Below are 12,083 nucleotides of genomic sequence, written 5' to 3' on the forward strand. Positions count from 1 at the left end.
CGTCTGTTGACTCATCACATCGTAGCTTTGTCCATCTTTGACACTTTACAATTAATTATTGTTCAATCATAAGATCAGCAGCCTGCCTTCTTTTTTTGCCCCCCACCCACGTCCTAAATGAATCCAGGACCTTCCAGCCTTTATTTCTGAGAGTATTTTTAAAAGTACAAAGAAGGAAGTTCGTGCACTTCCCACCTACTTTGTTTATGTGTCAGCTAATTATCAGCTATGAAGCATATAGAAGGATAAACAGTTTTAACACACGATGCTACGCCGCAGAACGAAGAAAGGACGGGAAAGGGAGGGATCGGGCCAAAGTGTGGCTCTAAGCAGCACAGGTGGTGGCTGACTGATATGTGTTTCCCCCCCCCTGGGATAACAGCAGCTGTGCACTTGCTGCAGCGACTGTTCATAATTTCAGACATACAAATCCATACTGACATCAGCCCTCAACACTTTCCACACGCGCTGAACTTGCCGAAGAATATCGAAAAGACCATTAAAGAACTTCAAGGTTTGCAGATTGTCCGTGTGCTGGATTCAAGCAGAAAACTTACTTTAGTCTGTTAGCGTTTTGATCCTTGCTGACTGTAGACAGCCTTGATGATGAAGTTAAGTTGCACAACTTTTACTGACTTCCATCAGAACACTTTAAAAGAGAAATTTAAAGTGAGGAATACAGAAAGATGTTCCATAATATCTCTGCGAGCTTTTAATTGTAATTGCATTTGTCTGCGTGTATTGTCACGACCCCTCCACATAAAAACTTCCAGCTGTTCTTACACTGAGATGTACTGTCGGGGCAGAGCCACGAGCTCTCCTGGTGCTGCGTGCACACAAACAGAAGCACACAGAGGGACGCAGCTGAGATGAGCACAGCGCCAGTCTCTTTCACTGGGAATGGGTTCTTTCTCTGCTGGCCCTATCTGTCTCTTCCAGCGGTGCTGATTGAGGAGTGTCTGTACCCCCCTCTTCCGCTGTCAGTCACAGCTAATACCTCTGGGCAGGTTTTAGCTCTGGTCTGTCACTCAAACAAACACAGACAGCACTGTCGGTCATGCAACCCTGATTCAATGTCTTGGTTGTCTGTCTAGCCTCCTCTCCGCTTTCCTCGGCGCATCGTTTTTCTCCTCATCCTTATCATGTGATCTGTAGGAATCTCTCCAGTTATGACTGCTCCACTATTCTGGACAGTCCAAATCAACACTGTGTGACAGGGTATCAAATTGTACTTGGATGAATTGACCCTTAAACATTTTCGACATGAAGCTGATTCCAGAGTACCAGTTTTCTGTAACACTTCTCTCAGATTTTCCTTTAAACTTCTAGATTCCCCGGGCTCAGTGGAAAGTGCTTTAAACCTCCTGAGAAAGAGAAACCAGCATGCAAAAAAAGAGAAAAGTGACTGTCAGTCTGTTAAGGTCATGAGGTGGCTATGGGCTTGCTGTGTGGAGTATGTTGACTCTCCCACTGTGTGAGTGGGGTTTCCTACAGTGCTCTGTCCGCCCACAGTCCAAAGACATGCATATTAGAATAATAATGACTCTTGATTGGTAATAATTGTAGATGTAGGGCTACATAAAGAGGTGAGTATAGTTTCAAGTCAAAGGACTTTGCATCGTAAGACCAGGAAAGAGGTATACAAATACTAATCCATATCGTCATATTTTACTCTTAATATTTCATTAGGAGAACCAGTTTTTTGTTATGTAAACTCAATTATGGTATCTGAGTTGTGCGCTCTCTTTCAAACACTGCACTTCTATTAGATACTGCAGACTCGGCATATATGAACACAAAGTGTCATTTAGCATTGCTCCTTTGACACTGGTAGACGTAACTGCAGATGAGGATGCACAACGGTCCTATTTGAAAGAATCAAAGTCTGAATGAAGAGAAAGGAGATGTTTCGTCAGGAGTGTGCTTCACTTCTTATTGTAAGTGTGTTGCATGTTTTGGGGTTTTTTTTACACTCACAAAATCACTTGGTAGATTTAGGAAAAGACTCTAACTGAGCACAATTAGATAACTTCATAACATCAACCCCAGACATTGAAAATGTATATTTACAGCCACCTTTTGAATGCTGTAGCTCAGGAGGCAGAGCAGGTTGGTGGTTCTCCTCCTAGTCTGCATGCAACTATGCTTGGGTAATATATTAACTCTACGTTGCTCTCTGATCCATCGCAGTGTGAATGCTAGTTAGTAAGCACCTAAAAGTCCGTTTACTGTCTACATCTATAAGTCCTGCATTTAAACATCTGATCAACAATCAAATACCATCTGAAAGGTTTCTGGTTTATTTCAGCATGAAATCCAAACATACTGCCACAGCAGCAAAAGCATACGTGGATACTACTCCACTTTGTGCTTTTCTATCAGTTATGGTTTGGCCTCCACAGATCCCGACAGAGAACAAAAGGCATCCAACATCCAGAGCTCTGGATTCTTGTTCTTTTAGAAGCACAGAGAACTGTTCCCAAAGACTGCTTCGATAAATTACAACAGTTTGTTATACTGAAGAATAACGGCGGACACACCAAGCATTGACCATCAAGCTTGGTAGAATTGTACAAACTTGGTTTTTGCCTCATATTTCCATATAAATAGTTAAACCTAATCCAATGTTGCTCACTTTTGCTAAATACTGTATAAATCCCAACTGAAACACAAAGATAATTAGCATCATTGTCATTTTAAACACTGTGAATGAAGGCTAACAAGCCATCATTTTAATTTAAATCAAGGTAAATTCAATTAAACTGCAGTTTTAATGTTATTTCAATAGGAAAACTGAATTTAGCTTCAATGACTTCTTATTGTATTTGCGCTTTGTGGATGGCGGGAAATTGCATTCATGATCTGTGTGACACCTTTAACCTGAAGTAGAGCGACGGTTTGCACATATAATAGTTTGTAGTCAGTATCTCTCAGTGCAGGTTTTCTGCATAGCCTGTCCCACACTGCAAATTCCCACTAAATCCTAACTTTACCTGTTTGGTGACACTCTGCGTGTAGTTCTGAGAGACTGGTGGCTTTCATAGAACAGCACTACTCGATGCTCTGGGCATGAGAAGAGGCTAGCCTGACACAGTTCAGGTTAGTCCTGCATACAGGCGGACGAATCTCATCTTAAAATGAAATACTTACAGTTAACCCGGGTAACATTCCATGTTTTGTCCAGGTCAGGCTGTGTTCCCAGTTCTATTTTAAAGGGTGCAGCATTGGGTGGGAGGTCCTTGTCCCAGCCCCCAACTACAGCAACAGTCACATCGTAGGTGTCCTCGCACACTCGCGCTACCGATGGTAAGACGTACGGCGCGTTATCATTGTAGTCTTCCAGGTGAATGATCAAAGTGCCGGTACCTGTGGCTGGAGGAGTGCCTGGAAACAGATGAAAACATACACGTATGAGAAAAGGAAAGACATGGGAGCTAATTCCCTTTGCAAGATTTAGTGCACTTCTGTAGGCCTGGATGCTCCTGAGCATGTGGACAATGTGAAATGCAATGATCTGGACAGATGTGAAAGGAGCAATAATACAGTGTGGCTGCAGTAAAACACGGGCTAGTCATTATTTACTCTGGAGTAAATTCTGCTTTTAGTGTTTTTTTCATTCTGCCAAGTTAAAACATGTTCACTGGGAATGTAAAAAAATCAAAAGAAACCCCCCCGACAAACGCCCCGAACCAAAACAGCACTACTCTTAATAAGATCCACGCTGCTTAGCTGACCTAATTTAACCCAAACAACAGAAAACGGAGTGTCGATTGGGTACCGGAAGAGCATGAATCACAGCGGCTCGTGTTTTGCAAAAGAGCATTCTGACTTGGCATTCAGCTGGCTTCTGTGTTTGGATGAGATTACACCTTATTGAAGGATGCTGTGTTAAAAAGCACCTTGGCACTTCTCTATTATGGCTCTCTGTTTCACTGCGATTAGAGGTTATTAAAAAACCTGCATGGCATCCAATAACAGCTCCAGAGGTCAGTCAGCAATTAACACCTAAAGACAAGATCTGTAATTGGAAAATGGGTCCCTTCCACCTTTTCCAGCTAAAAATATATATATTTGCAGACAATTTAGGGCAGAGAGGGGATAAAAACAAGTCGAGATATATGCACAATAAATGTCAAGTGATGCTGGAATGAAACCCAGTCTGGGTTTTTACAGTGGCTTTGCAAAAAAGCTGCACACACCGAGCAGGAAATGTTACAGCTGCGAAATGCTGATTAGGTGAAAGTTCATTTTTTAATACGCTGCTCGTATTAATATGAAAAACAACTGGATTCTTGAAAGAGAAACACAAACGATGGAGTCTTATTCCACCGGTGTACATTTTCAGTTGTCACAGCGTGGGACGAACAGGTGTATTAATGACGGCCACATTTCATTAGGAAGGTACATGCTGGTTCACTGTCATAGCTTACTGGGACACCTAATGAAACTGGGACATCATTAATTCAGCCTGTGCTTTTCCTACTGTGGCAAGTCAATGAGAAAAGGGCTACTAGTTGGAACAATGTTGCTAGAATCATGTTGGCTACTGTAATTTCATTAAAAAGCATCGTTTCTGGCTGATTCTTTCATCTTGTAGCTGACTCGCTTTAAGATTAAATATTGTAAAACGTGAATATCCACTTGGTTCTTACATTTTAATGACACTGAAGCGAAAACTGTTTCTCTCAGAAAGTGTGTCTTATACTGAGCTAATGACCAATCACATTCAAAACATTATGTATATGTATGGTTTTAATGGTGCATTTGATTTAGTGTTTTAAGCTACAGGCTCCAACATGGTCGGGACTGATAAATAACTCTTACCCTAAATTCATACATGATCCAGAACTGGCTTGTACAGGTGGATATGGAAGCAACACTTAATTACTATCAACTTGTACAGACAGATATAGATACTGACATTCAGTTTTTTGGTTTGTTTAATATGGACAAATATTACTGCGTGGTCATGTGTTAGGTGGATGAGGTGGCGGCCGCGTCCTCAAACATGCATTCACAAAATACTTGACCTGAAACAACGTTAACTGCGCTAACTCGGACTACGTGGTGGAGAGTTTATTTCTGGTCTCTCAGTAAGATGTCTTGTATGGCATTAGTGAGTATCTACGCTGTCATGTATATGTATCACAGGACAGGTATTATTCTTTTTTTTTTTAGATAAATCTGAAAATAAATCTTTGCCCCTCGTTGGTCTGAGATGAAATCCCGTCTCTTTTCTTTCATGTGGGTCTTATAGCTCTTCTCCCATAATTCTTTCCTACTCTACATGGATCCCAGTGGAATTTCTCAGATGCTGCAGAATCCTCTTAAGTGTATTCCACAAGCTAAAGTCATGGGATTTAAATAGGTTATCTATAGAAGTCAAGGAATAGTAGATAATGCAATAAATGGGTAATTTTATAGAGGCAGTATAAATGTTATTACAACTTCAAACTCCTGATAAGGAACTATTGATCCGTTTGTGCAATAGTGGGGTTTCTTCTCTTTTGCATTTTATCCTCGTGCAGAGAATTCTTGCATAATGCGCATACATCAGCATATCATTTACAGAATAAGTTTAGCAGGATTAGCCAACTTCAAACACAGCACACTTAGAATTAACAAGGTTGATGCCATTAAAGATCTTCCTGTTTTAAACCATGTTGTCGAGCAGTCTCTCAGCCAAACGCTGCTCTGGACGCTTATTAGCCAATCCTGCAACTACTGTGTTTCAGCAAGTGGTGCCTCCACTAACAACCGTGTGATCCCCACTAGCACTGTGAGCATAACATAAGGCCTATTCCACATCCATACTGACATTCATGTGACTGATGTTTAGCTACAACATGTAAAGTCCAGAGTTGGGATAGACTTTGATGATGCTCAGTGTTTGTCAGTCATTTAGGCTTCAAGGCAGCTTTCTGCTTTTCAGACGTCCCTCAGAACTCTAATAACTTCATAAAGAATATGTAAAGATAATAATTTCCCTAAAAATGACATTTATTATTATTTTCTTGAATGCTTCATTCAGTGAGCAATTCTTGAGACAGATCCTGTTTCATTTGTTGTGGAATTTGCAGAAACTATTTTAATAAGAGAAGAGGCTCGGTGAAGTTCATGCTATTTATAATGAAATGTTTGAAATACTGAAACATTATGAGACCCAAACTAAGACACGCCGAAAACCCTGCGGTTATAAAAGGTCCATTCAATGCTGTTTTTTGAATGATTTCTTCAGTAACTTGTATAAATTTAGTTAAAAATAAAATATTTGGTGCAGTCTTGTTCATTCCTACTAGATCATAGAGACAAATGTATCAAAAAAATATACAACTTGTGACTATAAGATTGTTTAATTTGATGATTTTGAATAACAACACTTTAATGGCGCCTCTTTCCTAAACGAGCAGATTTAATGTGTAACTATACCAAACACTACAACACTAACTTTAAACAGTTTTCATCTGCATTTAGAAATGAATGCACGAGTAACGTGCACGTCATGCTGGAATATTCTGTCTGCAAAACATGCTCCAAAGCTGGGCAGTAAAAAGAATTTCCATAAATGAATAACAGAAATGTCAAGTACACCTAAAAATAAATCAAATGAAAAATTTCCCATCTCCAGGCTTTTTATTCACATGAAAACCCTTAAAGAGGAGCCGTGTTGCCCAGGCTACTAAATCCCTCTGGCAGGGCAAAGGAGGCAAGTATCCAAGTGCTAAATATTTAGAATTCGTGCAAATGCATGACTGTATTGAATGTGAAGTGCAGTGAAACCTTCAAGGCTTGTAGAGGTGCTGATTTTCTAGGATAATGGCGGTAATCCAACTCCCCGTGCACCATGAAGACACCCACCCATCTGCATAGACACAAAAGGCTGTGCTTGCATTCCCACAAACCCACATGCACTGGGTCAGTAGAGCTTAAATATTCTCACTGTACCTGAATAAAAGTAGAAGTGATCTGTAAGTGCATCTACTTGTGACTCTATCTCTAAAAATTCCAGCTGGTTGCAGCAGGTGAAAGAGGACAGGAGACTAAAACGTTTTCTGCACGAGATTCTTTCCTGGCAGTCTGCAGGAAAAATGACATCTACAACTGCTGGGAGTGTTTAGCAGATAATCATCGCGATGTGTTCGCTAAGCTCAAAACTTTAATTTCATTCTCAGCTGTAAAACCATCACTGGATCGTGATTGCAAGAGATATGGAGAAATCAAATGTAACGGTAGCGAGTGTGGCATTTCTTCTGTTTAATAATCGTGAAATGACTGCAAACGCTGCACTCGGTTCCCTTTCTGCATGCAGTCAAGGAATGAAACAGAAAACAGCCCTTATATACCACAGATAAGTATTGCTGTGACAATATCAGCAGCAGATCAAGAGTGGAGAGGAATTACTTGAGCAGAAGCAGACAGAAAATGTGTTCAAAAGCAAATCAAAGACAGTAGCTCTTCAGGCGAGACCCTAGATAATCTATTATCACTTGAGACGCGAGACCAAGAGAGCGAGGGCTCGGATCCTCCGTCAGAGGAAAAAAAATGCAAATTTCAACCTATTTGTAGTGGGAGAGGGTGCCTCTGTGCTTGGCTAACTTTAAATGAAGCTGTTTGTCTTCCTAAATGAATACTCCCCACACCTAATCACTCTATTTCTCTGCTCTTCTCTTCTCCTGCTCCTCCTTATCGCCGTCGCATCGTGGCTATGTCATCATCGGCCTGCCTCGACATTAATGGAGCTTGTCTGCTGGCCCCTGCTTCACACTACTTTGTTAGGAAAGTTCTCTTTGAACACAGCGTAAGTTTGTGAAGGAGACAGGTAATTTATGGATCTACGGCGTGCACCCTGTTCTCTACGTGTCTGGCACTACAAAGAACATAATGAATAAAGTAGGTAAAGCATCGTTTGCTTTAAAAGAGAAAAAAGATGAGTTTTCATGAGTTTTTTATTTAGATGTACAAGAGAAAACCGACACAAAAGTGCCAAAAACTGTGATTCCTCATTCGTTTGAAACTGTCGACCTCAAAATTTGGGTATTTTCATGCAATAAACATGGCTTACAGTGTAAGTCTCTATAGGTAATTTCCCTTTTTATAACTAGATACAGTTAGATCTGCATGTTCTCCTCATGTCTGCATGTCTGGGTACTCTGGTTTTACAGTTTACAGCATTGCAAAGGCTGTGGCTGCTTTCACTCTCAACTGCTGTTACGACCCGGCTCAAAAGCCCAGCATAAATCTGGAGACTAACACCAGATTTCCCAGAGAGAAGGTTTTATTTTAAGTGATATAATACGTTAGCTACAATAGCTGGTACCACTAAGACAAAGACTGCTGTGCCTTCCCAGAGTGTGCCTCAGGTATGCCTTTATCCACACCTCCCCAGGTGTGGTCAATTAGCAACAGCTGGACGCTCTTGCACTGCCACTTTGAGGGGCGTAACAATCGGATACTAACATAAGAATTTGAACGGCTTTGTTTGGCTTCTAATATAAACCATAATTTTTGTGCTGGTCCCTTTTAGAGCTTTAAAGTCATTTTATAAAAGATTGTGCGCCTTATTTTGTGGCACAATTGCATTTACCATTTATTGCAGGCATGTAGTCTATGCAACATTTTGTGAGATTACTGAGTACCCACTCTGTGGATGCATCTGGATATCCTGGTTTGCATCGACTTAGCACTTTATTCTCATGTAAAAGTATGCTAACGTCTAGCTCTGACAGAGCCGCGATCAGAACAAGATTGCAAATGAGGATAGAGGTGCTCATAGCCCAGGTTCTGAGTGTAATCCTTAGTGCACTTAGTGTGTGTGTGTGTGTGTGTGTGTGCGCGTGCGTGCATCATTTAAAACTTGACTCTCTTCCTCCAACTCCGATAAGAATTGTGCTCAGAGTGACTCACTCAATTATTTTGTTGTTTTAGCATTTGCTGCATTCCTAACACACACTGTCTGTCTTAATGGCCGTCTGGGTGGGTAATGAAACAACAGCCACAGCAAATAGCTGGTGTTTAACAGTAGACGGTTTCAGGTCTGTGTCCCTATGCCCTCTACCATGCTGCAGTTCATGTGAGATGCAGTGCAGCTTGTCTGTGATTAAGCATTGTTAAGCACGTTAGCGGTTGCGTCTCGACTGAAGATTTATTTGTCAGTTCTCGGAGACTCGAAGGGATTATTGGCAAACTTTCGATTGACGATGCTCCTTAATGATACGCTTGTGGCTCTGTGAGACTGGGCTGTGCAGATGTAGCTCAAGCAGAAGCATAGTGAATTTTTTCCATGCAACATGCATATATTTTAGCAGGTATAGCATTTACAGTTCCAAAGTACCACTGATATTAAACATATGACCCGGCTTTGCTGCAGAGTTAGCAGATCACCAATACTGTTAACAGCAATCTGTGTAGTAATTGTTTAAACAGCAACAGTGTGACACTAAATGCAGCACTACAGTAATGAGTGTGTATTTATCAGGAGAGTCTTATTGCTGCAGATCCGTGTACTTGTCTTTATTATAGTCCTTTTCCCTCAGTGGTCATTTCGGCGCATTGTTATGCGGTGTTAAACTTAATCCCAGCATGGCTGCAAGAAGTTGAAGTCGTGTCAGATCTAATGTAATCCGGTCACCTCTGAGGCTCTGTTATTTTAGCATCTTCAAGACTGGGAAAATGGAATGAATGCAAATGGAAAATCCCTGCACTGTTTTATTTTGCAGCTCTAATTTTTTGCACTACTCTCCTTTGTTTTGGGTTTAATTCGTTTGGGATAAAGTCAGAAAGTTTTCACACGAGCATATCCTCCTTATCCTATCCTCCTCCTGAGGAGTCGTTTTTGTGCAAAAGAGATGATTAATGATTTATTATTTCCACTGGAAAATGTAACAGTGTAAAGCTAAAATTAACTTTACACAAGTTGGTATCGATTCTAATAAATTGGTTTGAGGAATTACACTAATTAGCGAATGAGATTAGGTCTAATTGTCCCCATCAAAATAACTCTTCGGTATTATAAAAGAGCAATGCCTGGGAGCCACTTCAGGCAGACGACTCAAGTAGCAGTTCTGCACTCGCACAAGATAAACTCTACTCAGTGAACCACAAATATCCAGTGCAGCCTTCTGGTGTCAAATAGGAGATGATTTCTGCTCGGCGTGCGAATCGTTGACATTAACCAATCACTGCAGGAACTTTCTGTTAAACCCACCCGAATGTTCTTACAGGACTGAAACAGTGAAACCTCCTGTGCATCACTTTTATGATGCCAGGACAGACAGCACAGATGGTAAAGGTGGTGCTCTGTAAGTAAATATTTATTGAAAACAAATATTTTAAAATGAATAATTGAATGCAATGAATGCTAGAAATTCTATTGAGATAGAAACAATAGGAAAATTAGCTCAACAACTTGGCAACAGCAATGAGAAATTTGGGATGACGTTAGTGAAAGAAACCATCTGCACTTTTTAAAAAACATTTGACCCTGTCCTCTACAGCGCCCCAAACTAATGCTAGAGGAGGGACAGCGTAAGCGGCGTAACCGCGGGACGAGGTGCTAAACTAAAAAGCCAAGCAAGCTGACCTTCCCGTGAATCCTACACGCCAACGGTCACTTCAGCTTCACTCACAGTTTACCGATTTCCTGTCGTTAATTTCCACGTCGTTTCCTTTCTAGGATTCTTCCATCAAACTGCTAGAGATCTTTCAAATGACTGTTGCTATGGCGATCCCGACCACCGATGCATAACTTCCTGGAGATGCACCTGGATACTTTCTGTTATTATGTGAATAATCTTCAAAAATGTATCAGACATCGTTAAGATTGGTCACAAAGAAAACAAACTGGAGGATACTAACACATTAAAAGATATTTAGAGAATCAAGTAACTTAAAGTTGGAACAAATATATTTGGTGATTTCATAGAGTGTGTCTGTGTCAGAGCAAAGACAGAAAAATCATTACGAGTTTTAATTCTGACACCTGACATTTCAGCCTTTCGGTAAAATATCAGTCTGAACTTGAAGGACAGGTGAAAGTGTTTCCTACCCGTTCGTCCCACAGCCACTACCCCTGCTGTGCTTACATCATTACGACTTCTGATAGGTGGTGGCGTGACGTAGCTTCCTATCATTCTCTGGGAACCTTCTCTGAGTACCTTTCTTTCCTGGTCGTTTGCGTCTAACAGTAAGCTGCATCAGACAGGCTGAGAAAGAACTGGCCATTGAGGAGGTGAGGAGAATATCACTTGATAAGATTTCTTTGTATTTATCAGAATGTCTCCTGGGCTGTGGCAGCGATTTCCTATAAAACTCTCTAACTGCTTACTTACAGCGTGCTGCAAAGTCAAGCACCTCTCAGTCATTAACATCTGAGACTCCAGACGACTTTTTTAAACTCATTTTCAGGCAGTAATGCCTCAAAACAAAAAGGTTACACTAAATACTTTACAACCAGATATAATAAATGACTGTAAATGTTTGATTACAGAGTTTTTACATACAGTATTACAAATTGTCAGAATTTCAACTGCAGCAGCCAAAAACTCGCCGAGCAGTTTTTTTCGTAGGAACGACGCAAGTTGAAGAAATTCCGAGTTGATATTCTTTCTTCGGGCTTTGCTTTCTTGCACCATCGTCCACCACTATTCCTGAAACCTCCACCTGCCCCTGGCTGGCATTTAGACAGCCTTGTTATTCTCCAGTCTGTCCAGAGATGAGAGGAGCAAACAGACTGATTGACTCCTGGGGCTGTCAGGGCTAATCCACAGCTAAAGGCAACAAGCTAAGCTTTTTTCTCTCCCTCTATCTCTTTGTCTTCATATGTCTCCATCTACCCCCAAACACTCTTTTGCTCCCAACATTTTGGCTTTAGGCTAATGCTCTCTTTTTGTCTGACTGTCCAACTTTGTTATCTCTGTATATATTTTATTCTGTTGTCTCGCTTTTTCTTCCCACGGCTGCAGAAGACGAATGAAAAACGTGGCTTTGACCAGCAGCGCTTTGAAATGTACCAATTTGTGCCCCTGCACGGTATGGTGAGAATAAAATCCGTGATCTGTTTGCACTTCATCTTTTCTCTAGAGGGA

The 12,083-nt window shown here is 41.0% G+C and overlaps 1 protein-coding gene across 1 annotated transcript in view; it reads right to left on the minus strand.

The window, feature by feature from the left end:
• The window catches only part of cdh13 (cadherin 13, H-cadherin (heart)), a 389,881-nt gene that overhangs the window by 18,795 nt on the left and 359,003 nt on the right, over positions 1 to 12,083 (minus strand). Inside the window, exon 13 of the mRNA XM_080303968.1 lies at positions 3,151 to 3,384. Coding sequence (XP_080160094.1) covers positions 3,151 to 3,384 — 234 coding nt within the window. The remainder of the gene's footprint in view (positions 1 to 3,150; positions 3,385 to 12,083) is intronic.

Source organism: Astatotilapia calliptera, chromosome 7 (genome assembly GCF_964374335.1).
Source record: "Astatotilapia calliptera chromosome 7, fAstCal68.1, whole genome shotgun sequence".
Lineage (NCBI taxonomy): Eukaryota > Metazoa > Chordata > Actinopteri > Cichliformes > Cichlidae > Astatotilapia > Astatotilapia calliptera.